At 43.2% G+C, this 27,126-nt stretch overlaps 1 protein-coding gene across 1 annotated transcript in view; it reads right to left on the bottom strand.

The window, feature by feature from the left end:
- MED20 (mediator complex subunit 20) overlaps nt 1-27,126 on the bottom strand; it is a 60,200-nt gene that overhangs the window by 19,321 nt on the left and 13,753 nt on the right. Inside the window, exon 2 of the mRNA XM_077481386.1 lies at nt 26,710-26,864. Coding sequence (XP_077337512.1) covers nt 26,710-26,864 — 155 coding nt within the window. The remainder of the gene's footprint in view (nt 1-26,709; nt 26,865-27,126) is intronic.

Below are 27,126 nucleotides of genomic sequence, written 5' to 3' on the forward strand. Positions count from 1 at the left end.
TAGATACTACTATTCAACAATATTTAACGCAAGGAGGAAGCCTTAAAAACTCAGGAACAGGCAAGAAACAGCAGCCTGACCAAGATCAAAGGAAAGGACCAGGAAAATACAAAGAGGGTACTGCCCATCATTCGAGAGATGATATTGCGATAGATAGTGAAATGGACAACAGCAAAGCTGAGGAGTCAAGGGTAATAGATCTTCCCCCTACAAAAGGAGAAATATTGGAGATGTTGCTGAAACTTGAAAATGCAATTAAAGCAGATATCTTGGGGCTCCGGGAGGATCTTGGAAGTCTGCTAGAGAGAGCAGAGGCCACGGAGAACCGCATGGATCAACAATCCCAGGAAATAAGTAAAGTTAAGGAGCAAGTAGAAACATTACAACGAGTACAGAGGGAGATCATGTACAAGTTGGAAGACCAGGAGAATTGGAGCAGAAGGAAAAACATACGGATCCGATCGGTCCTGGAGGAAAAAGGAGAAGATCTGAGGAGAATGTTCGAAAGCATATTTTCCCCTTGTTGGGGAGATGGGAGGGAAGGTCCCCCAAAAATTGACAGGATTCACAGGATAGGTAAAGTAAGACACCCAGATACAGAAAGACCTCGAGATATTATCGTAAGATTTACCTCTTTTGAAGAAAAAGCAATACTCTGGAGAAAGTTAAGAGGGAGGACCGCCCTACAGTATAAGGGTCGGGACTTACAAATTTTTTCAGATTTATCATCTGCGACTCTAGCGAGAAGACGGCTCCTGAAACCGCTGTTGGCGGAGATGGGCGCGCGAAACGTGAAATATAGCTGGGGTTTCCCGGCATGTCTAATGGGGTTCAAAGATGGTCAAACAGCGAAACTGAGATTCCCGGAAGAACTGACAGATTTTTGTAATAGATTAGACTTGTGTACTCCGGATCTCCCAGGCTGGACGGGAGAAGTGGTGGGATTACCACAACCTGGGGGATCCCTCAATTAGTTAGAACCTGGTAGTGGGGGAACGGTGGTGGAGGGGAAGGGGGAAGGCGGTGGGGGGGCGAGGTGGAAAGATCATTGGGGATGCAGGTTATGACCCTTTCATCCCCTCTAAATAGGGGAGGAGGGAGGAGGCGCAGGTTAAGGAGCCCCAGACCCTCAAAAAAAGCTGTTTGGGAGATGGTATGGGCTTATCCGACCATCAACCAAACAAGGGCCGAGATTTGGCTGCAGGGAGGTGGGGGTGGTAGAACATGGGGGAATTGGGAGAGGTGGGGTGGAGGATGGGTAGGAGGGCGGGTTGGATGGGTAGGAGGGCGGGTGGGGGGGGGGGGGGAAGGGAGGAAAAGTAGACCACCTGAGAATTATAGCAAAGTACCTGGGCAGGGGAAGAGAGGTGCCAGGTCAATAGGAAGCAAATCGTAAAATGAGTGGCACAAATTTCTTGTCATATAATGTGAAGGGACTGAATACCCCGACAAAGAGGTACAAGATTCTGGCTAGTTAAAACGCTAGGGGGCAGATGTGGTGGCTCTTCAGGAGACACATATTTCCCTGGCATCAAATATTAGACTATATTAGAAGAACTTCCCTACTTGGTATTACAGCGACACAATATCTACAAGAAGCAGAGGGGTCGCTATAGGGTTCTCGAAAAAAACAACGTTCCAATTAGTGTATAGAATGAGTGATGCGGAAGGGAGATATCTGTTTCTGAAGGGTACACTAGATGAGATGGAATGTACATTAGTTAACGTCTACGCCCCCAATAGCAATCCCATAGGTTTCTTAAAGACAATATTAACTAAATTAATTGAATTTAAGAAGGGATATGTGATAATGCTAGGAGATATCAATTTTTGCTTAAATCTGGGAGTGGACAGTACGTCTAATGCACAGAGGACGAGAAATGATCAGCTAAAAAATATTCAGCAAAAATTATATTCTAGTCAATTGGTGGATGTATGGAGAGTCATGAATCCAAAGTGCCGAGACTACTCGTTTTACTCTCCGGTACATGCGACATATTCCCGCATCGATTATATATTCATAGACCATGGTCTGTTAGACCATGTGGCCGAAGCCAGCATAGAAACAATCACTCTATCAGATCATGCCCCAGTAAAGTTAAGAATGAATATTTCAAGGAATGAGACAAGATCTCAGACATGGCGGATCAATGAAGATCTGCTATGTGATGAAGAGGATAGAGCCCGGATTGGTAGAGAAATTGAATATTATTTTGCAATAAACGATACGCCGGAAATAGCAGGCCATACACTATGGGAGGCACATAAAGCCTATATCAGAGGAATACTGATTTCAGTAGGATCAAAAAAAATAAAAAATGAGGGCCGAGAAGATTAAAGCACTAACGGAGGAGATACATAATTTGGAACAAGAGCATAAAAGAGGCCAGAATCAAAAGGATAAACTATATAAAAAATTAGTAAACACTAGAGAAGAACTGAAGGGCCTGTTGGAACAAGAAACCAAGAGGGTTTTTAATGGCTTGGCCCGTGAACGCTATTTATGGGGTGATAAGACGGGCAAACACCTTGCCAGGATGTTACAAAAAAAAAATAAAAAACTTCATTGGAAAAATGTTAAACAAAAACGGTAGGATGGTAGTTACAACGAAAGAAATTGCGGAAACTTTTAGGAAATACTACGAGGAGATCTATTCAGATAGACACCAGAGGGCACAGGGTGAGGCGCGAGACAAGAACATCGCATCCTTCCTAAAAAAAGCTAGGCTACCTAAAATTAGCACTTTAGACAGGGAGACACTCGAGAGACCTATTTCGGTAGAAGAAATAAATAAGGCACTGACAAAATCAGCCCCGGGAAAATCCCCCGGATTTACAACGCTTTATTATAAAACATATAGAGAAATCCTTACGCCAAAAATATTGATACTTGAACGGGTTGGGAGAGGCGTATAATATGAGCAGCGAAGGCTTATTGGCCACAATCACGTTAATCCAAAAAGAGGGGAAAGACCCAACACAATGTAGCAGCTATAGGCCAATCTCGTTGCTTAATATGGACACAAAACTATACGCAAAGGTCTTAGCAGAATGGATGAGGGACCTGATGAGGACATTGGTTCACCCAGACCAGGTGGGGTTTGTACCAGGACGGGAAGGAAGAGATAATGGTTTAAGAACACTTCTTCTGATCCAACAGATGCGACGGAGGGAGACCCCCAGTCTGCTCTTGTCAACGGACGCGCAGAAAGCCTTTGACAGAGTAGACTGGGGGTTCATGTTCCTGACAATGGAAGAGATGGGAATAGGCCCGAAAATGATGCAGATGGTGAGAATCTTATACAATCAGCTTATGGCACGGGTAAAAGTCAACGGACAGGACTCAATTCGAATTGAAAAGGGGTACAAGACAGGGATGCCCGTTGTCGCCCCTCTTGTTCGTATTGTCATTGGAACCCCTCCTTGCATCGATTCGTTATAGTCCGGACATATCGGGTGTAAAAATTGGGAAAGAAGAACATAAGTTATCTGCCTTTGCGGACGACATATTATTTTACATAAGCAACCCTAGGATGTCTATGCCAAATCTAATAAGGGTGCTGGAACAGTACGGTGAAGTATCTAATTTTAAAATAAATCGACTTAAATCTGAAATACTGAATATCAATATCAACAAAGTCGAGGCGCAGACACTCCAGCAGAAATGGAGCTTTCCGTGGCGGAAGGAGCTTAAATACTTGGGAATAAAACTGGCTAAATCTGAGAAGAGACTTTACCGCGTTAACTACATACCGCTACTGGATGAAATCCAGGCGGAGTGTAAAAGATGCGGTAAAAGATCTCTATCATGGTTAGGGCGTATAAATACAGTGAAGATGACAATATTTCCAAAAATCCTGTATAGATTTCAGATGCTACCAATAGCACTGCCTAATGTGTATTTTGGCAAATTAAAATCGGTGCTAATGAAATTCATATGGAAGTATAAAAAACCAAGACTAGCCCTCGCCAGTTTGCAACAACCAAAAAATAGGGGTGGGTTGGCGATTCCAGACATTCAGACCTACTACAATGCAGTGGTTCTGTCTAGGGTGAGCGAATGGACCAAAAGGGATAACAAGGAAAAGAGGTGGGTAAATCTTGAACACGAAAGTTGTGGAGCACAATTAGGAAAACAAATATGGAACCCCCCACATAAGAGGCTAGTGCCTTCGGTAGGGAATAATATAACATGCAACACTATTCGAATTTGGGACAAGGTATATAGGCACGTTAATGGTAAATATAATTCACCCCTTATAGCACTAAAGGAAAATGAATACTTTTTACCAGGTTGTAAAGAGATAGGAGGCAACTGGGTGAAGGAGGAAGCACAGCTTAAAGATGTAATTAGGGATGGAGGTATAGCACCCTTTCACGAAATAAAACAAAAAACAGGTATAATGGTGATTGACGAATGGAGATACTCCCAATGGGGGAGCTGGGAGTGCCTCCATTCATAAAAAGATGGGAAAGGGAATTAGGCACACAAAAAGATAATGTAACGTTAGGTAAAATATTTAAATTGGTTCATAGCTCAGCCGTAGATTCTAAAACTGCAGAGATGAGTTACAAATGTCTGACGAGATGGTACTATACCCCAGATAAGAATAGTAAATTCCAACCTGATGTGTCCGGGGAATGCTGGCGTGGATGTGGGGAGGTAGGCACTATGGCACACCTATGGTGGGGGTGCCCGAAGATCAAGATCTATTGGAACCAGATCTTATCTTACATTAAAGTCATAACAAAATCTGTGGTGATGGTGGACCCTTGGGTAGTTCTATTTCATGGTATAGGGGGCGGGGTAAAACAGTATAAGGAATCCTTAACCCCACATCTATTAAATGCGGGGAAAAAACGAATCCCAAAAAAATGGCAGGAGCCGGAGGCGCCTTCAATATGGGAGTGGGTGGACGCTGTAGAAGAGATATACAAGATGGAATGTCTAGGTGACAGTCTGGAGGGGAGGAGCAATAAACACACGCTCGAGAAATGGAAAAGCTGGCAAGAATTTAAAAGGAGATGGAGTGTCACAGAAGGGTTAAGGACATAAACCCTGAACGGGTACAAATGTGGTTAACTGATAGCTTTAAGAGGTGGTCTACTGGGTAGGAGGGGGGAGGGGCGGGGTTAAATGGTGGGAGGTGGGTGTGGGGGATAATTGGGTTAGGGGCTGTTGGGTTGGGTGAGGTGGGAATAGGTTAAGTTACCAGAACAGATGTGACATGTTAGCAAAAGGTAATTGTATGGGGAAGTTTACTTTAATACATAATATATATAAAAAAAATAAAAAAATAAACCGCCACAATGATGTGAACATATGAGAGGTAACCTGAGCGATAAGCGGATGAGAGGATTTTGCATCCTTTGGTTATTACTGGTTTCACTGAGATGGCAAAGAAAGAAAAAAAAAATCCAAAACCAAAAATGTAATATTTTGATGTTTATCAATCATAAGATGTGGTGGTTACATCCTTTTTCTTTTCTTATTTTTGTTTTAACTTAGTGATCTGGCCAGTAACACACCTGCTGAGACACAACTCTGGGGGAATGACTAGCCAAACTCCAGTTCACACTTTATTAGTAGCTACAGCAAATATTTTTTTCCCCATTTGGAATAAATGTTTTGCAGGAAGACATAAAAGTTGATAATTTTACCCCCCTGCCAGTGTTAAGTGGCTGGGCTCATCCCTGTAAACTGATACATTCTACTGGAGAATTTGGTCTATCAAAAACAACAGCTGGTTTACCAGATGAAAATATAAGAAAGCAAGCCTAGAAAAAAAACTCATAGCCATCACTTCTAAGGATTGGTAAGCTGCAATATAATAAATGTCTGCTTTTGCGTTTAATATTGCTTTCAGTTTTATTTCATGACAGCTTTATTAAAAAGTGTAAAAAAAAAAAAATATATAAAAATAAAAAAGTTACTTACTGGTAACGTTCTTTCCTGGAGTCTTTCAGGACAGTCACTTGATAGACCTTGGCTCCTCCCCTCTGTAGGAAACATCACGCCAGCCTTCTTTATATTTCCTCCTCCCCTGCTGGCTCCTAAATTTTTAAAAGAGCACCTCCAGTCTGCTGGGGAGACACAAGAACATATGATACACCAACTATATCACATTTCCTGTAAGGAAATAAAGGGAATCAAGTATTTTATACATTTGGGTGGGTACCTGTGCTGTCCTGAAAGACTCCGGGAAAGAACGTTACCAGTAAGTAACTTAGTTTTTTCCCTAATCGTCTTTCAGGACAGCCACCTGAGAGGATATTCAAGCACTTACCCTAGGGTGGGACTACGGCTTGTAAGAACTTGCATCTAAAGGTCTGATCCTTTACAGACCAAAGATCCACTCTATAGTGTCTTACAAAATTGCCAAAGCTGGACCATGTTGCCGCTTTACACTGTTCAGCTCTATCTGCCTGCGACTCTGCCACTGATCTTGTGGAGTGTGCCCTGATACCCTCTGGGATCTGCATGCCTCCTAATGTATAAGCCTGGCCTGGCCAATAGCCTGTCTTAGCCAACTGGCTATGGTGCGTTTTGACGCCTTGTGCCCTTTCCTGGCCCCTGAAATTAGAATAAGGAATCTTTCTAAGGGCTTTTGTTTCATTTAAATAATGTAGGGAAGCATCTCCTGACGTCTAACATATGGAACTTAATTTCTTGTACCCTGGAAGGATTTGTACAAAACAAAGGTAAAAATATATTGGCCTCTGTGAAATTTTGAGGCCACTTTAAGAAAAAAAGCTGGATCCATCTTAAAAATTATGCAATTCGGGAAAATATGAAAAAAGGGGGTCTGATTGATAGGGTTTCTATCTCATAGACCCTTCTGGCTGTAGTAATTGTTACCAAGAAGACTGATTTAAGTGTTAGCAAAAAGGTCCGCCGTCATAGTTTGTAGCGCTAATGATAGGTTCCATTTTGGGAAGGCTGGACTTTGTTTCGGTCTCTGCCTGCTCAAGGATTTAAAGAGAGTCTAATTATCCATGGATTGGATGCTAGTTTTCTTTCCCGATATACGGTCAGTGCTGAAACCTGACTTTTCAATGTGCTGAGGATTAGACCTTTATCTGCTCCACTCTGCAGGAACTCTAAAACCGCCACTGAACTTTGTGTTTTAAAGGAGTTCTCTGTACACCATTTGTTAAAATATTCCCATACCCTCTGGTAAATGGTGCAAGTCTCCATTTTCCTGCTTTTCAGCGGTATATCAAATAAGAGGTTTGAGAATCCTTTCGCTTTCAGCAGCTGCTCCTCAGAAACCAAGTGGCCAGGTTCCACCTTTCCACTTGGGGGCAACACACTGGGCCCTGGGAGAGGAGATCCTTCTGGATTGGCAATAACCAAGGGGGTTCTACAGCAAGTTCTTGGAGCATAGAAAACCACGGTCTCCTGGGCCAGTGTGGTGCAATGAGAATTAGTGACGTGTTCTCTACAATTTTCTTAGGACTGCTGGTAGGAGCACTGGTGGGGGAAAAGCATAGCATTTAAATGCCCACTTCTGTGCTAGTGCGTCTACTCCGAGCACACCATCTTCCCTTTTCAGGGAGAAGAAAGCCTGAACCTTTCAGCTTTCTTTTGAGGCAAATAAGTCCACCTGAGGTATTCCCTTTGAACACTTCCTGATTTAATACCCAGTTGCCTTCTCTCAACTTCTTTCTGCTGAGGAAATCTGCCACTTTGTTTAATTCCCCATTTAAATGTACTGCTGACAAGGGGAGTACGTTTTTCTCTCCCCAATTTAGGATTTCCTCTGCTAAGGTCCACAGGGTTCCGCTCCTTGTTCCTCCCTGCTTGTTGATGTAAGCTATTGCTGATGAATTGTTGGACTTGACCTGTAAGTGATGACTGCTCAGTTCTTTCTGGAAGGATCAAAGTGCTTTAAGTACTGCCTTCAACTCCTTCCAATTGGATGATCTGATCATCTCTTCCTCTTTCCAAGTTCCCTGTGTTACTGGGAGCTTAGATGTGCTCCCCACCTTACGCTGCTTGTGTCCGTAGTTATTATTCGGGTGATTGGCAGGGCTCATATCCGTCCTCTGTTTAAGTTTTCTGATCTCCTCCACCACCACAGAGATCTTTTTACAGTGGAACCTTGGATTACGAGCATAATCTGTTCCAGGAGAATACTTATAATCCAATGCACTCGCATATCAAAGCAAGTTTCCTCATAGAGGGCAATGGAAAGATAATTTGTTCCGCATTTACTTCTATGAAATACTCGAGGACAGCTCGTTGAACTCTGAAACCCTCGTAAAAGCTCGGAAACACTCAGGAACTGAATATTTCCGAGTGATTCCGAGTATTTTCAAATGGCTCCGAACCGCTCTGAGTGTCACCGGCGACCCCGCACCTCTGGCTTAATGCGGTACTGCACACCCCATTGGCTTGAATCCTGCTCATTTTGCGAGACAACACTAGCAGAGTCAGGATTTTTTTTTTTAAAGTTGCTTGTCTTTCAAAACGCTGGTTAACCGCGTTACTCATAAACCAGGTTCTACTGTTGAAAAAGAAGTTTAGTGCTCAGCACTGCTCCTGTATATATAATATCATACACACTTTTAATCAACTAAAGTGCAAACAATAAGTGCAGAACAGTAAAGTGCATACAATATCAAATATTATAAAAGTCCATCAAAATATGAGAGAATCAGAAGCTTCTGATGACGACCAGTGGGAGGGGCAAAACGCGTCAAGCTAGTGAAGATCTGTGAGTGCTGTTTGAATGCCAAGATGGCAATATTCATCTGTTTTTACATTTTTGATGTAAGTGCAATACTTTTTCATTTTATTTAATAAATCCTGCAGTATTCCACTATGTCCCTTTCCTCCATTTATTGTTTTAACTGTTTGAATGGTCGCTTATTGCGAGAGAGAGGAGGACCCTCAAACCCAGTGGAGGAGGAAAGGAAAACCCTGCCAATAGAATATACTCTGCCACTCGGAGGACAGCAACCATTGCGTATATAGGCTTCTTTATTGATTCTGTTTGGTGACCCAGGAGGGAAGCATGGACCACCATTGAACCACCAAATTTGCACATTAAATGAACGTTTATCTAGCAGCACTTAATTGCCACACTAAGTCACCTTTAACGCATGATATGCATTCACTCATATTTTGATATTTGATATATTTTGATATTGTATGCACTTTACTGTCCTGTACTTATTTAAATAAACAAGAAGGTGAATGTAGCTAAACCCATCCAAATAACCATAAAATATCACCTTGTAGCGCTAAATTAGTGTAAAAGTAATCAAATTGAAGTTACCTCTCAAACAACAAATTGTGTGAATCACAACAAAATATCTCTAAAGAAATGGAAAATATATATATTTGTGAAAAGACTCAATGTGATAGTCTTAAAATAATAATACATAGATGAAATCAATAGTCCATAAAAAAAGTTTAAATCCTTTTCATGTGCAAATCTCATCAGTGTCCATATAATACTGGTATAGCCTTCACCATACACCCTCAGTGACCGTGCCCCCCTCGTTGGAGAACTCACCAGCTGCGGCGCCCAGCACTCTCGTGCCAGGCCAGATGTGCGTTTAGATCACTCAAACGATGACAGCAGGTATCCAGCACTCAATGTATATTCTCCTTTAAGGCTTTTAATGGAGCAACCCCTCAAAGCACCTCAGAAAGAAGAAGAGCAAAAATCTCCCATAGTGCAACACTGTAAAAACTCTTCCATGAAAAAAAGTTTAAATCCTTTTCATGTGCAAATCTTATCAGTGTTCATATAATACTGGTATAGCCTTCACCATACACCCTCAGTGACTATGCCCCCCTCGTTGGAGAACTCACCAGCTGCGGCGCCCAGCACTCTCGTGCCAGGCTAGATGTGCGTTTAGATCACTCAAACGATGACAGCAGGTATCCAGCAATCAATGTATATTCTCCTTTAAGGCTTTAATGGAGCAACCCCTCAAAGCATCAGCTGCAACGCCCAGCACTCTCGTGTCAGGCTAGATGTGCGTTTAGATCACTCAAACGATGACAGCAGGTATCCAGCACTCAATGTATATTCTCCTTTAAGGCTTTTAATGGAGCAACCCCTCAAAGCACCTCAGAAAGAAGAAAAAAAAATCTCCCATAGTGCAACACTGTAAAAACTCTTTAATTCCAAAATGAAAATCCACTCATTAATGCACTCACATGTAAACAGCTTGAACGAAAGCACTTCAAAATCACTCCACTCCTTAGTAACAACGCACTTTACTCCAAGGCATTGGTGGTCACAGTGGATACTGGTTAGATAAGTAGCATAAATACTGTCTCTCACCCTTCCTTCTGCTGTTTGGTACCTCACAGCAGAGCTCACAGTTCAAACACAGCGCGCCACTCTCCCAGTTCTGTTCCTCGTATTAGACACCTCCTTCCGCCTTGGTTGCAGTGCTCAGTGTATCAAAGATAGTTGCCAGATAGCCACACCCCCGACATGTTTCGTCATAGGACTTATTCATCCATCTCCGCCTTGGTTGCAGTGCTCAGTGTATCAAAGATAGTTGCCAGATAGCCACGCCCCCGACATGTTTCGTCATAGGACTTATTCATCCATGAATAACTATCCATGGCAACTATCTTTGATACACTGAGCACTGCAACCAGGGCGGAAGGAAGTGTCTAATACGAGGAACAGAACTGGGAGAGTGGCGCGCTGTGTTTGAACTGTGAGCTCTGCTGTGAGGTACCAAACAGCAGAAGGAAGGGTGAGAGACAGTATTTATGCTACTTATCTAACCAGTATCCACTGTGACCACCAATGCCTTGGAGTAAAGTGCGTTGTTACTAAGGAGTGGAGTGATTTTGAAGTGCTTTCGTTCAAGCTGTTTACATGTGAGTGCATTAATGAGTGGATTTTAATTTTGGAATTAAAGAGTTTTTACAGTGTTGCACTATGGGAGATTTTTTTTCTTCTTTCTGAGGTGCTTTGAGGGGTTGCTCCATTAAAAGCCTTAAAGGAGAATATACATTGAGTGCTGGATACCTGCTGTCATCGTTTGAGTGATCTAAACGCACATCTAGCCTGACACGAGAGTGCTGGGCGTTGCAGCTGATGCTTTGAGGGGTTGCTCCATTAAAGCCTTAAAGGAGAATATACATTGATTGCTGGATACCTGCTGTCATCGTTTGAGTGATCTAAACGTACATCTAGCCTGGCACGAGAGTGCTGGGCGCCGCAGCTGGTGAGTTCTCCAACGAGGGGGGCACGGTCACTGAGGGTGTATGGTGAAGGCTATACCAGTATTATATGGACACTGATAAGATTTGCACATGAAAAGGATTTAAACTTTTTTTATGGACTATTGATTTCATCTATGTATTATTATTTTAAGACTATCACATTGAGTCTTTTCACAAATATATATATTTTCCATTTCTTTAGAGATATTTTGTTGTGATTCACACAATTTGTTGTTTGAGGGGTAACTTCAATTTGATTACTTTTACACTAATTTAGCGCTACAAGGTGATATTTTATGGTTATTTGGATGGGTTTAGCTATATTCACCTTCTTGTTTATTTATTCATACATTTAAGTAGCAGCTGGGAGAGGGGTTGTTGGCGCGGTGGTGATACACTTAGGTGGCAATTTTTGAGGTGTGTATCAAGTTTTTTACTAGTCCTGTACTTATTGTTTGTACTTTAGTTGTACAGCAACAGCACTTCAGCTGATTACAAGTATGAGTATGATATATATATATATATATATATATATATATATACACATATACACACACACACACACACACACATATACATATATACACACATACACACACAGGAGCAGCGCTGAGCACTAAACTTTTTCAATTTATAGGAGTATTTACCCTTTTCACAGCAGCAGCCCAAGTATATATATATGTGTCTATGTATATATATATATATATATATATATATATATATATATATATATATATATATAATTTTTCCTTTACATATTTCTCTTTCATATATATTTTAATTATTAGTTTTTTGCACCATTTATCTTCACAGCGCGGATTCATAATTACAATTTTTTCAAGGTTCCACTGTACCTGTGTTGGTATCAGAACCTGTGTGTCTCAGGACTTTTGTTTGCGGTCCCCATACTTTTAAGATGGGCATCTGAAGGGACCGAGCATATAAACTTGCCCAATGTACTACCGTGATTGCAGAGGTTAGTAATCCTAATGTTGACATTATTCGCCTTATTGAGCATGGTTGATTAGCCTGTAATGCTTTCATGGCCTCTTGGATATTTTGTATCTTCTCCCTGTGTAGAAACACTTTTTGTTGTTGAGCTGAGCCTAGTATGTACCCCAAGTATATTATTTGCGGAGTGGGGTTTGGGTTGGATTTTTCTCTGTTTACCAACCAACCTAGATTTTCTAGGAATGCCTGTGTGTACTTCAGGTTCTCCAGTAATTTCACGGGAGAGTTTGCAAAGAGGAGAAGATCGTCTAGTTAGGCGATGATGGATATGCCCTTAAATCAAAGTGTCACCAGAGCCTGACCTTTCCCAAGGGTTTTTGTACCCCAAATATATGGGAGTAGAAGCCCTGACCGCTTTCTTTTATTGATAATTTGGTAGTTCGTTTATGGCTTTCATTAACTCTCTGGCCTTTTGTTTTTCGGGAGTTTGGTGATGTAAAACCTGTTTGGGGGTGAGGACCCCTAGTGATACCCGTTTCCTATTGTTCTCAATATGAACTGATTGGAGGATATCTTTTTGCATTGTGAGAGGAAGCCCCCCCCTCCCCCCCCCCCACACCCAGACTGGTTTGTCATTGTTTGTTGCGGGCTTGTTCAGGAGGATGAAAAATTGCCCCTCCATTGCCCTTTACTCTCTGTACCCAAGGTCTTTTTTGGTTTTCAGCCTTGAGTGCTCTGAAGCGGGATCTTGTGACCCCTCTCTGCCTCTTTTTATTTTGCTGTGGCTGTCCCCAGGCTGGTTTACACTTCAGCGGAAATGCTTTTTTCTTGTCCACTGTGCGATCCAGCACTTCTCCTTTATTGCCTGTACAAAAACCTCATGTACTAGAAAATTCTTGTTTTCCTGTTCCCCTAGGCTCTCATACATTTGGTCATGTAGATATAGGGGTTTATTTTCTGTTTGCATACCTAACGTTGTATAAATGGCCCCCCCAAGTGATTTCCACCTCTTCCAGCTACAGTTTGTACCGGGGTGGCTTGCTGGAATCCCCTTCCAGAGCTTCTCCCTCTGATTTTTGGGAGCCAGAGGCTGCGATGTCTGGCTCCTCCTCAGCTTCTTCCCTGGAGATGACTGGAGGGCCCACACTAGTGGATGGTAATACCTGCTTTTTTGAAGGAGGAGCAGTCTGAGGCTGTGGGATTTGAAACCATTCAAAAAAAGTTTTAAAATATTCAAACGCAGGGCTTGACAAATTTGCTTTGAATCTAGGAGCCAGTTTTTTTTTTTTAGAGTGCCATGGATTGTCAGCTCCCGGGGTAGGGCTCCTAACTCACAAAGGAGCACCCAGTCAATAACTCCAATGCAACGCTGTTACATCAGGGTTATGGGCTGGCCAGAAAGAGTAAGGCTGGCAACAGATAGCACTGGTTGGCTCTGGCAGGTGGCACTGGTTTGGAAATGACAGATGGCACTGGCAGGTGGCACTGGTTGGCACTAGCAGGTGGCACTGGTTGGCACATGGCACTGGTTGGTGGCACTGGTTTGGAACTGACAGATGACACTGGCAGGTGGCGCTGGCTGGCACTGGCAGGTGGCACTAGTTTGAAACTGGCAGGTGGCACTATTGGTGGTGGCACTGGCAGATGGCACTATTGGTGGTGGCACTGGTTGGCGGTGGCAGGTGGCACTGGTTGTCACTGGCAGATGGCATTGGTTGGCACTGGCAGGTTTCACACTGAGCTGAGTATCAAAGCATCAAGCGCCGCGCTGAGTGTGGAGAAGGGAGGAGGAACGGTGGTCAGTGTTAAATATAGCACTGCATGTCTGGGGCATCAGGAGTTGCAGTGAGTGGGCTAGTGGCAGCCTAGCTGCCAGGGTGTGGTTTCTGGTCGCCATGGTGACCTGGCACCGGGGTTTATCGAGCCCTATTCAAACTTACTAGAAAGTTATTTTACTGATGCTGCTAGTTCACTGCCCTGCTCAGTCGTATGTTCCTGTACTAATTTGTTAATACATTCTCTACAGAGTGTTTTTCCCCAGGAGTTCCTAAGTGTAGGCTTGCATGGGGGGCACCTCCTCTTAAAATTATGAGAGGGTCTGGGTTTGTCTGTTTTGTTCTGAAAGACATAAAAAAAAAAAAAACACAGGCATTAAAGTATTACTTTACATCCCCCCTCTGCTGTAAACTGCAGGTGCGCAGCCTTTTTCACGTGGGCTTGCCTCACCAGGGGCCCCATGAACTTCCCTCTGACACCGGAGGGACTCTTTCCCTACCCCCCCTAGTCCCATGGAGGGGGGGTGGGTTCTGGCAAGGGGAGATCCACCCTAGGTTCCCCTTACCTTAGTGTGGCTGGAGCTGGCCTCAGCTGGAGCAGTCTGGTCCCTTCCTTCTGCTTCCGACATACTGGTGCTGCCAAACGGAGCTTGCGCTGTCTCCACAGCAATTGCAGTCCCTCTCCAGCCCATGCCTGGCTCTTTCAACATCCCGCAGCCAGAACCGGAAGCTGTGGGTCAACCAAAAGTGCCCACCCCTTCCGCCAGACGCGACATCACCTGCCACCTGGCTTCCATGTGGTCCCAGAGCCCAGCATGGTCTCTGCACGGCTGTGCTTCACCTTTGCTGCTGCTGGCATGGAACCGCTGACTGGGCCTGCACTTCCATCTACGGCACTTGCTAGTGAAAACTGGAGACCCCAACCTGCATCTGCTCTCAGGGATGCGGGGGTGGCGATCTTCACCAGTTTACATTTTAACTGGCCTGTCCAAAGAGCCTCTGCCCCCTTTCAGGACTTTCTGTCTGAGCCTCACTGGCTCTCCTGGCTTGATTCCAGGTGGTGTCTCTCCTCTGGAGTAAACACAAATAACTGAGGAGCCAGCAGGGGAGGAGGAAATTTAAAGAAGGCTGGCAAGGGAGGGGAAGAACCAAGGTCTCTCGGGTGGCTGTCATGAAAGACAATTAGGGGAAAGAAAAAAGCACAAACAATGTCAGTTCCCTCCTACATCAAGTTATCTTGCTATATTAGTGTTAAAAAAAACTCTCCCAATAAACAGTTAGGACTTATACACTAACCAGCAACCACAATGAATATCTGCTACAGAGTATCAAGGCCAACAACATTTTCTTTTGGAGTATTAGCAATCCATGGTCCAAATAAGGAGGTAGGGGTGCAGCTTTGCCAATTATTATCTCACACTGCCAGCAACTTGAAGGTCACTAAAGGATTTCTTTGTAAACATAACTGTCAAAGTAATTATGATTACCTTGCAGAGACTCTGCCGCAAAGAATATTTGGGAAATTAGTATTGTTGTAAGGCCAACAAACTTTTTTGTTGTAAATTTTCAGCCAATTAAAGCCATAGAAAAGTGACGGCAGAAAAAAGGCAGTAGTCCCATCAAGTCTGCCCTTTTTTTGTTTGTTTGATTTTTTGTTTTATATTTTCATTAACTTTTTTGTCTCGTTATAGATCTATGTTTGGAGCCATTTATTGTTGACTGTCTCACTACCTCTGCTGGAAGTTTATTCCAAGCACCAAATACAGAATGCATTCACTTTCAGTAAAACAATACTTTCTAAGATTCGTTTTGAACTTTCCTCCAAATAATTTGAGGTCATGTCCCCATTTTCTTGACTTTGGCTTCATATTGAAAAAAACTGCCCTCCTGTAACTTTTCACCCTCATGGTGTATTTAAAAGGTTTCAATTGTCGCTCTCAATATGTTTTATTCCTCAGACCTTTCACCATTTTTGTTACCAGTCTCTGGACTCGTTCTATCTTATCAATATCTTTTTGTAAATGAGGCCTCCAGAACTGGACACATTATTTTAAATAAGGTCTCACTAAAGACCTAGATAGGGGAATCAGAACCTCCTTCCTCCTGCTGGCGATCCCTCTAGTGATGCCTCCTAGATATTTGAATTTGTGTGAAAGTGAACTAGAAATAACAAAGTGGTGATGCAATGCAAAAACCTAATAGCAAGGCTTCATTTATAACAACCATTATCAAGCTTTTTCCCCCCAAAGGAACTTTTAAAACTGTTTTCAGTTCTTGGGGAACCCCTGCAATTAATTTGCAGTCAGTAGGAACAATGCTCCTTGTGTTGGTGGCCTCTTCAGCTCCTCCACAGTTACCATGGGCCCCTTGGCTGCATCTCAAATTAATGCTCTCCTTGCCCGGCCTGTCAGTTTAGGTGGACGGCCGTGTCTTGGTAGGTTTGCAGTTGTGCTATACTCTTTCCATCCGGAATGGATGGATGGATTTATAACCTAACCCTGCTTTAAAATTCTCCACAACTTTATCCTTGACCTGCCTGGTGTGTTCCTTGGCCTTCATGGTGCTGTTTGTTCATTAAGGTTCTTTAACAAACCTATGAGGGCTTCACAGAACAGCTGTATTTATACTGAGATTAAAATTACATATTTACTAATTAGGTGACTTCTGAAGGCAATTGGTTCCATTAGATTTTGGTTAGGGGTAACAGAGAAAAGGGGGCTGAAAACAAAACGCAAGTCACACTTTTCTGATATTTTTTTTTCTTCTGGCCATGCGTGGTCGAATTTCAAAAGAATTTTCTTTTGAAAATCAGAAATTTTGTGTGGTTTGTGGTCCGATGGTGCCACCATTGATTTTGAAATTCGACCAACCAAGCCTTCAATTTCACCTCATGTTACATAGTTACATAGTAGGTGAGGTTGAAAAAAGAGAAAGAGAGAAAGTCCATCAAGTCCAACATATGTGTGCGATTATATATCAGTATTACATTTTACATATAGTCTCTTGAAACTTTCAATGCCCCCCCCCCCCCCCGAGACCACCCCCTGTGAAAGGAAATTCCACATCTTTGCCGCTCTTACAGTAAAGAACCCTCTACGCAGTCCAAGGTTAAACCTCTTTTCTTCTAGTTTTAATGAGTGGCCACGAGTCTTGTTAAACTCCCTTTTGCGAAAAAAAGTTTTACCCCTATTGTGGGGTCACCAGTATGGTATTTGTATATTGAAATCTTCTCCAAAGAGAATAAGTTCAGTGCTCGCAACCTTTCCTCATAACTACCGTATTTTATCGGCGTATAACACGCACTTTTTTCCCCTTAAAATCAGGGGAAAATCGCGGGTGCGTGTTATACGCCGATACTCCGCGATTTCAGCACAATTTTCTCGGACTCGGACCTTCCATTTTTAAAAACATAAGCGGACAATGCACTAAGACGGACAAGCTGCATGACAAGGCTGCAATGAGGACAGGCTGCATGACAAGGCTGCAATGCGGACAGGCTGTATGACAACGCTGCAATGCGGACAGGCTGCATGACAAGGCTGCAAATGACGCTGACGAGGCTTCAGATGGACACTGATAAGGCTGCATTGATGGGCATTTAAATGTAAGTTTTTTTTCCTTAAATTTCCCTCCTAAAAGTTTTTTCCACAAAATTTCCTCCTAAACTTGGGGTGCGTGTTATACGCCGACGCGTGTTATACGCCGATAAATACGGTAATATCCTCCAGACCCTTTATTAGCTTTGTTGCCCTTCTTTGTACTCGCTCCATTTCCAGTACATCCTTCCTGAGGACTGGTGCCCAGAACTGGACAGCATACTCCAGGTGCGACCGGACCAGAGTCTTGTAGAGCGGGAGAGTTATCGTTTTATCTCTGGAGTCGATACCCTTTTTAATGCATGCCAATATTCTGTTTGCCTTGTTAGCAGCAGCTTGGCATTGCATGCCATTACTGAGCTTGTCATCTACTAGGACCCCAAGGTCCTTTTCCATCCTAGATTCCCCCAGAGGTTCTCCCCCCAGTGTATAGATTACATTCATATTTTTGCCACCCAAATGCATTATTTTACATTTTTCTACGTTGAACCTCATTTGCCATGTAGTTACCCAACCCCATTAATTTGTTCAGATCTTTTTGCAAGGTTTCCACATCCTGCAGGGAAGTTATTGCCTTGCTTAGCTTAGTATCGTCCGCAAATACAGAGATTGAACTGTTTACCCCATCCTCCAGGTCGTTTATGAACAAATTAAATAGGATTGGTCCCAGCACAGAACCCTGGGGGTTACTACCCACCCCTGACCATTATGAGAACTCCCCATTTATCACAACCCTCTGAACTCCTCCTTGTAGCCAGTTTTCAATCCATGTACTCACCCTATGGTCCATGCCAACGGACCTTATTTTGTACAGTAAACGTTTATGAGGAACTGTGTCAAATGCTTTTGATGTTAGGTCCTGGTGATTTATTAATGTTAAGTTTCTCAAGTCTAATTTTAATTCTGTCCTCTGTTAATCATGGAGGTGCTTCCTGTGATGCGTCATGAGGATAAACCCTGCAATTTTGGTTACTGAAGGCCCCCCCCCCCCCGATTCCCTTGTGAAGACTGAGAAGAAGAATAAATTCAATACCTTCGCCATCTCTCCATCCTTTGTAACCAGATGTCCTTCCTCATTCTTTATGGGGCCAATATGGTCTGTCCTCCCTTTTTTACTGTTTATATACTTAACCACTTGCTGACCGCCGCACGACGATGTACGTCGACAGAATGGCACGGGCAGGCATATGGGCGTACCTGTACGTCCCTGCCTTCCCGCGGGTGGGGGGCCCGATCGGGCCCCCCCCCCGGTGCCTGCGGTGGTCGGTATTCGTTCGGGAGCGATCCGGGATGAGGGGGCGGCCATTCATTCATGGCCACCCCCTCGCGATCGCTCCCGACAAATGGAAATCCTTCGTGACATCACTTCCTCTCCTGTAATGTAAACACAGGAGAGGAAGTGATGTAATCTCTCCTCCGTGTCGGTATTTTTCGTTCCGGCACCGAGGAGAGAGGATCGGTGAGTTGCACCAACACGACACTTCACAGTAGAACATGCCAGGCACACTCACACCCCCCCTTTACCCCCCGATCACCCCCCCCCCAATTACCCCTGCCCCCCCCAGTCACAGTGACACCAATGCATTTTTTTTTTTGCATTGGTGTCATTTGTGACTGTAATAACTGTTAGGGCAGTTAGGGTTAGCCCCCTTTAGTTCTAATGTACCCCCCTAACCCCCCAATAAAGATTTAACCCCGTGATCACCCCCCGTCGCCAGTGTCACTAAGGCTGGGTTCACATTGCAGCGGTTTATGAGAACGGATGTGATTCGCACCGCACTGCAGTGCAAATCACATCCGATCTCTGCGATTCGAGTTCAGCCATTCGCCGCACCCGCCGCAAATTCGCACGTGACCCTTTTTTTGGTCCGCAGCAGAATCGGATCGCATGGGTGTTCACACCATGCGATCCGAGTTTGCAGATCGCACTGCGATATGCGAACTGATCTGGGGGTGTCAGTGACATTTCACTGACACTCCCAGCAGTTCGCATAGGGCAGTGTGAACTGCCGCCGGGAGGCATGCGATGCGGGAACCCCCCGCGGATTTGTGGCATTCCCGCATCGCTCCAGTGTGAACCCAGCCTAATAAGCAATCATTTTTCTGATCGCTGTATTAGTGTCACAGGTGACACTAGTTAGGCAGGTAGGTATTTAGGTTCGCCGCAGCTTTTTTTAGTGCCAGGGACCCCCATATACTACCGCATAAAGCCCCCTGATTGCCCCCTAGTTAACCCTTTCACCAGTGATCACCATATAACTGTTACAGGTGACGCTGGTTGGTTCGTTATTTTTTTATAGTTTCAGGGCACCCGCCATTTATTACTTAGTCTCACTAGTGTACCCGTAAATTTAGGGGTGTCTACTTTCCAAAATGGGGTCTTGGTTTTCGGGGCCCCGTACGCAGCTAGGCTCCCAAAAAGTCCCACATATGTGGTATCCCCATACTCAGGAGAAGCAGCAGAATTTATTTTGGGGTGTCATTTCACATATGCCCATGGCATGCGTGAGCAATATATCTTTTAGTGACAGCTTTGTGAAAAAAAAAAAAGTTTGTAATATTCCCGCAACTTGTGGCAAAATATAAAATATTCCATGGACTCAACATGCCTCTCAGCAAATAGCTTGGGGTGTCTACTTTCTAAAATGGGGTCATTTGAGGGGGTTTTGTGCCATCTTGGCATTTTATGGCCTTCAAAACTGTAATAGGTAGTGAGAAGTGAAATCAAAAATTTACGCCCTTAGAAAGCCTGAAGGCGGTGCTTGGTTTTCGGGGCCCCGTACGCGGCTAGGCTCCCAAAAAGTACCACATATGTGGTATCCCTGTACTCAGGAGAAGCAGCAGAATTTATTTTGGGGTGTCATTTCACATATGCCCATAGCATGTGTGAGCAATATATCATTTAATGACAACTTTGTGTAAAAAAAAAAAACTTTTTTTTTGTCATTATTCAATCGCTTGAGGCAAAAAAATAAAATATTCAATGGGCTCAACATGCCACTTATCAATTTCCTTAGGGGGTCTACTTTCCAAAATGGGGTCATTTGGGGGGGGTTTGTACTGCCCTGCCATTTTAGCACCTCAAGAAATGAGATAGGCAGTCGTAAACTAAAAGCTGCGTAAATTCCAGAAAACGTACCTTAGTTTGTAGATGTGACAACTTTTGCGCAAACCAATAAATATACAGTTAATGACTTTTTTTTTACCAAAGACATGTGGCTGAATGCATTTTGGCCTAAATGTATGACTAAAATTGAGTTTATCGGATTTTTCTAATAACAAAAAGTAGAAAATATCATTTTTTTTCAAAATTTGCGGTCTTTTTACGTTTATATAGCAAAAAATAAAAATCGCAGAGTCAGTCAAATACCTTTAAAAGAAAGCTCTATTTGTGGGAAGAAAAGGACGCAAATTTCGTTTGGGTACAACATTGCATGACCACGCTATTACCAGTTAAAGCAGCGCAGTGCCAAAGTGTAAAAAGACCTCTGGTCATTTACCAGCAAAATGGTCCGGTCTGAAAGTCGTTAAAGAATTTCTTGGGATTTTTTTTTTTGCTCTCCTCCGCTATATGTCTTTCATGTTCTATCTTAGCCGTCCCTATTGCACCCAACATTTCTTCTTGCATTCTTTATAAAGTCTGAATGCTGATGATGATCCCTCAACCTTGTATTTTATGAAGGCCTTCTCCTTTGCTTTTATATGCATTTTTACATTGGAGTTAAGCCATAAATGACTTTTGTTTGCTCTTTTAAATTTATTACCCAATGGGATGCATTGGCTAATGCCCTTATTTAATATGCTCTTAAAGCAAACCCATCTCTCCTCCGCGTTCTTTGTTCCTAAGATTTTATCCCAATTTATGCCTTCTAGTAAGGTTCGTAGTTTAGGGAAGTTGGCTCTTTTGAAATTCAGTGTCTTCGTATTCTCTTTATGTTTCCGATTTGTGTGATTTATACGGAAGCCAATCGACCGGTGATCGCTGTTCCCTAAATTGCCCCGTATTTCCACATCTGTTCAGGTCTGTATTATTGGTAATCAGTAGATCCAGTAATGCTTTATTTCTAGTAGGTGCGTCTACCATCTGAGCCATAAAATTGTCTTGCATGCAAGACATTTAGGAACTGGCGAGCCTTAGATGAATGCGCGGTTCCCTCCGCCCAGTCTATGTCTGGATAATTAAAATCCCCCATTATAATAACACTTCCCATCATTGCTGCCAATCCAAATTGTAATAGGAGATCTTTCTCCCTCAGGTTAGGGGGTCTATAGCATACTCCCAGTATTATTTTCCCCTTAGCTTCATCCCTTCGGAGCTCTACCCATAAGGATTCCACCTCCTCCCTAGCTCCTTTAGTGATGTCATCTCTCACATTCACTTGTACATTATTCTTGATATATAGGCATACCCCTCCCCCTTTTTTACCCTCTCTATCCTTGCGATAAAGGTTATACCTCTGAATGTTTGCCAGCCAATCATGAGAGCTGTTGAACCAGGTCTCTGAAATTCCCACAAAATCCAAATTCTCCTTGTACAATAGTATTTCTAGTTAACCCATCTTGTCCGCCAGGCTCCTGGCATTGGTGAACATGCCATGTAGTTTAGACCGGTCGCATAATATCCTTTTATTGGGTATTTTGATATTGCAACTAGGACTTGCTACTATACTTACCTTGGGTTTATGTGCTTTGGTCAACCTACCACTAATGCCCCCAAAACTACCCTCTAGAATATGTTCCACGCTGACTATCTCTACCTCTGCCCCCCCATCGCCTTGTTTAAAAACCCCTCTAACTTTTCAGCCATCTTCATTCCCAGATGATCTGCACCCTCCTCATTTAGGTGCAGTCTGTCCCTTCTATAGTACCAGTTATCGACTGAGAAGTCACGCCAGTCCTCCAGGAACCCAAACCCCTCCTTACTACACCATCTCTTTAGTCACTTGTTTACTTCCCTAATCTCCCTCTGCCTTTCTGGTGTGGCTCGATGTACCGGTAGTATTCCTGAGAATACTACCTTGGAGGTCCTTTTCCTCAATTTAGCTCCTAAGTCCCTAAAATAGTTCTTTAGGACACGCCATCTGCCTCTGACTTTGTCATTGGTGCCAACGTGCACCATGACATTTGGGTCTTCCCCAGCCCCTCCCAGTAATCCGTCCACCAGATCCGTGATGTGCCGAACCTGAGCGCCCGGTAAACAACATACTGTTCGGCGCTTCAGGTCTTTGTTACAGATTGGCTTCTCTGTCCTTCTAAGAATTGAGTCCCCTACCACCAGAATCTGTCTTTCCTTTCGCTTCCCCCCCCCACTCTCAGTGGAGGAATTCTTCCCCCGGCAACTAGGAGAGCCTCCCTGGCACTTCCCCCTTTACCCTTCCTGACTGTCACCCATTTACTCTTTGCTAGTGCCTGCACCTCTTTGTCTCCACCTGCCTCTGTGCTGGTGGGGGGGGGGGGGGGGGGGTGGATATTTGGGGGATATTTATTATAGCAAAAAAATAAAAAATATTGTTTTTTTTATGGCTGTGAAAATTAAAGTTTAATTCCTCGATTAATCGATCAAATTTTTTTTGATCAATAAAAATTCTTTTGACCGGTCTTCAGGGAGTTCCGCCGGGAGTTCCGCCGGAGATCCGGTGACATCACCGGACTCCTCCCCCCTTCCCCAAGTGCCTCCGTCTGCTAACGAAGGGAAGGGGGGAGGAGTCCGGTGACGTTGAAGTTTCTGATTGAATGTAACGTGTATGGGGGAGGAGCTACGCATGATGCCCCCCGCTGCTGCCCTACGGAACTAACACGATTGTCGGCTTTACATGCTGTGTTTTTATCATCTTTATGTGAGTAGTTTGTGTTTGAGCACAAAAATTTAATCTTATTCTTAAGCAGTGAGCACTTTGATCTTTTCTTTCTACCCACGACCTGAGATTGTGAGAGAAGTTTATGGTCCGTGTTAACCCTTTTGATGCCCGCATGCATGACCACCTGTTTGCACAGGGATCCATGCCATAAGGTGAGAGTGATTCGTTAGACCGGAGGTGGAGGGATTGTCATGCTACTGTGGAAAAAAATAATTAATTACGTCAGTGTTACAGTTTGAATTTAAAACGTTTCAATATTGGGCCAATATTGGGCCTCTGTATGTGGTCAGGCTGTGTGTGTGGTCAGGCTGTGTAAAAGTCTCACACATTTGGTTTCGTAATACTCAGAAGGAGTAGCAGAACGTATTTTGGGGTGTCATTTGTGGTATACACATGCCATGTGAGAGAAATAACCTATTACATTGAAAATTTTGTGAGAAAAAAATAAAAATAAAAAAATCTTCATTTTGCAAAGAATTGTGGGAAAAAGATGACAACATCAAAAACCTCACCATGCATCTTACTAAATACCTTGGAATGTCTACTTTCAAAAAAGGGGTCATTTGGGGGGTATTTGTACTTTCCTGACTTGTTCGGGTCGCAAGAAATGAGATAGGCCACCAGTACATCAGGTGTGATCAATTTTGTGCGATTCGCACCACAGCTTGTAGACTCTCTAACTTTCACAAAGACCAAATAATATCCACTAATTTGGGTTATTTTTACCAAAGATATGTAGCAGTATAAATTGTGGCCAAAATTTATGAAAAAAAAATTATAATTTGCAAAATTTTATCACAGAAACAAAGAAATATGCGTTTTTTTTCAACATTTTCGGTATTTTTTCATTTATAGCGCAAAAAATAAAAACCCCAGAGGTGATCAAATACCACCAAAAGAAAGCTCTATTTGTGGGAAAAAAAGGACACAAAATTCATTTGGGTACAGTGTTGCATGACTGAGTAATTGTCATTCAAAGTGTGAGAGCACCAAAAGCTGAAAATTGGTCTGGTCAGGAAGGGTGATTAAGTGCCCAGTAAGCAAGTGGTTAAAGCAATCTACTGAGCTGGCCAGAACAACCTCTGGAGGGAGTCTATTCCACAGCTCTTACTGTGAAATAACCTTTCTGTATTTGGAGATGAAATCTCTTTTGCTCTAGACGTAAAGAGTGCCCCCTTGTCCTCTGGGTTGACCGTACAGAGAATAACTCAATACCAAGTTCACTATATGGACCCCTTATATATTTATACATGGTGATCATATCCCCTTAATCCCCTCTTCTCAAGAATAAATTCAGTTCCTCTAATCTTTCCTCATACCTGAGCTCCTCCATGCCTCTTATCAGTTTGGTTGCCCTTCTCTGCAATCTATTGTTCCCCGATATCCTTTTTGAGAACTGGTGTCCAAAACTGAAATGCATATTCCAGGTGAGGTCTTTCTAATGATTTGAACAAGAAAATGATATCTCTCTCTCTGGAGTCCATACCTCTCTTAATATAAGAAAGGACTTTGCTCGCTTTGGAAACCGCAGCTTGGCATTGCATGCTATTATTGAGCTTATGATTTACCAAAACACCCAGATCCTTCACCATTGATTCCCCCAGTTGTACCCCCCCCTAGTATGTATGATGCATGCATATTCTTAGCCCCCAAGTGCATAACTTTACATTCATCAAAATTAAACCAATTAGACAGAGCATTGAGGTTGGCTTGTATATTGAAGACATTCTGTAAGGACGTTATTCCACTGCACAGCTTAGTGTCATCTGCATGTTACTTTTAATCCCAGACCCAATATCATTTATAAAGGTATTAAAAAGTAAGGGTACCAGCACTGAAACTTGGGGTACACCACTGATAACCTTAGACCATTCAGAGTAAGAATCATTAACCACTATTCTCTGACTTCAGTATTTTAGCCAGTTTTTTATCTATTTACAAACTGATATTTCCAAGCCTGTAGACTTTATCTTACACATGAGCCGTGTGTGGGGAACTGTGTCAAACGCTTTTGCAAAATCCAAGTATACCACGTCCACCACCACCCCTCTGTCCAAGGTTTTACTTACCTCCTCAAAAAGAAATCACCACCAAAAGAAATCTCTATTTTGTTTGGGTACAGCATTGCAGGACCGTGTAATTGTCAGTTAAAGCGACACAGTGCCAGATTGTAAAAAGTGCTCTGGTCAGGAAGGGGGTAAAATCTTTTGGGGCTGAAGTGGTTAATGCATTCCATGCATTAGGATAAAACGCCTTCTGTGTGCAGTAGCCCCCCTCATACTTACCTGAGCCCCCTCTAGTTCCAGCGATGTTGCACAAGACATTCGGCTGGCCGGGGCTGCCTTCCTCATTGGCTGAGATAGCAGTGCGGAGTCATTGGCTCCTGCTGCTGTCAAAGTCAGACAGCCAGCCAATCAGGAGAGAAAGGGGGCGGGGCCGGGTTTGCGGCTCTGTGTCTGAATAGACATAAGGAGCTGTGACTCTGGTGCCCCCCATAGCAAGCTGCTTCCTGTGCAGGCACTCAACAGGAGGGAGGGGCCAGGAGCACTGAAGAGGGACCTGAGAAGACAAGGATCTGGGCTGTTCTGCGAAAAACAACTACACAGAGCAGGGAAGTACAACAGGAAAAAAATAAATTAATACATGAGACTTTACAATCACTTTAAATGTGCCAAATTAGTATGGGTTACTTCCAGTGACGTGCAAATCATCTCAGGGACTTATCTTGTTTATTTACAATTTATTTGATATTTTACTGAGCACTGGTAGTAAAGCTTTCACTATAATCCCAGAGCTTTGCCAGAAGCAATGCTGCTTTCTCATTGGAACAGCATCTCTGACTGCCCATCCCCTCTGCTGTCCATTTATAGAAGCATTTGTATTTTGTGAAACTCTGAGACTGGGCAGAGGAAGGGGAGCACCAGAGAGGCTCGGACAGAGTGGCTGCATGCAGCAGGAGCTGAGACCAGAATGTCCAGCATCAGAATGTTAGAAGTATAATGATAGCAATGTTCCCGGCTCAGTAAAAATGTAAATTGTAAATTAAAGAGATAAATCCACAGGGTGGCATGCAACTAATTCTAATCTGGCACATTTTAGAAAACGGCTTAAATCCTGAAGTTCAGCTTAAATTATATGCATAGTACTTCGCTTCAATTTGCAGATGAGCAGCAGCCACAAAAAAAATAAATAAATGGAAACAGATATACTGTGTCCTAAATCTTCCGCTTCTCGAAACACAGTACATATTTACCCACATCTGTTATCAAGTAAAGGCAAGTTAATCTAAAGTACAGATAGCATTACTGAGCACCTTTCTGTACCTGTTGTTCCGACATTGGCCCCTGCAGTGTGATATGTCTCACAGTCCACATAGAAGGTTCCTTGCTTCTCTGCTCCCATCTGCTCCAACCTGCGAGTAAGAAGTTCCACAGTCTGCTGAACACTCTTCCCTTCTGCTAAAGGAACTTGAGTTACACTGCAAGAAAACAAAACAGTATCTGTTTTTTGGAATGTTATCGTTTAGAAGCATTAACCACTTCAATACAGGGCACTTAAACACCTTCCTGCCCAGACCAATTTTGAGCTTTCAGCGCTGTCGCACTTTGAATGACAATTGCGCGGTCATGCTACACTGTACCCAAATGAAATTTTTATCATTTTTTTCCCACAAATAGAGATTTCTTTTGGTGGTATTTGATCACCTCTACGGTTTTTATTTTTTGCGCTACAAATAAAAA

This window comes from Lithobates pipiens, unplaced genomic scaffold (genome assembly GCF_037356315.1).
Source record: "Lithobates pipiens isolate NorthernLeopardFrog02 unplaced genomic scaffold, aLitPip1_a1.2 Scaffold_16, whole genome shotgun sequence".
Taxonomy (NCBI): Eukaryota; Metazoa; Chordata; class Amphibia; order Anura; family Ranidae; genus Lithobates; species Lithobates pipiens.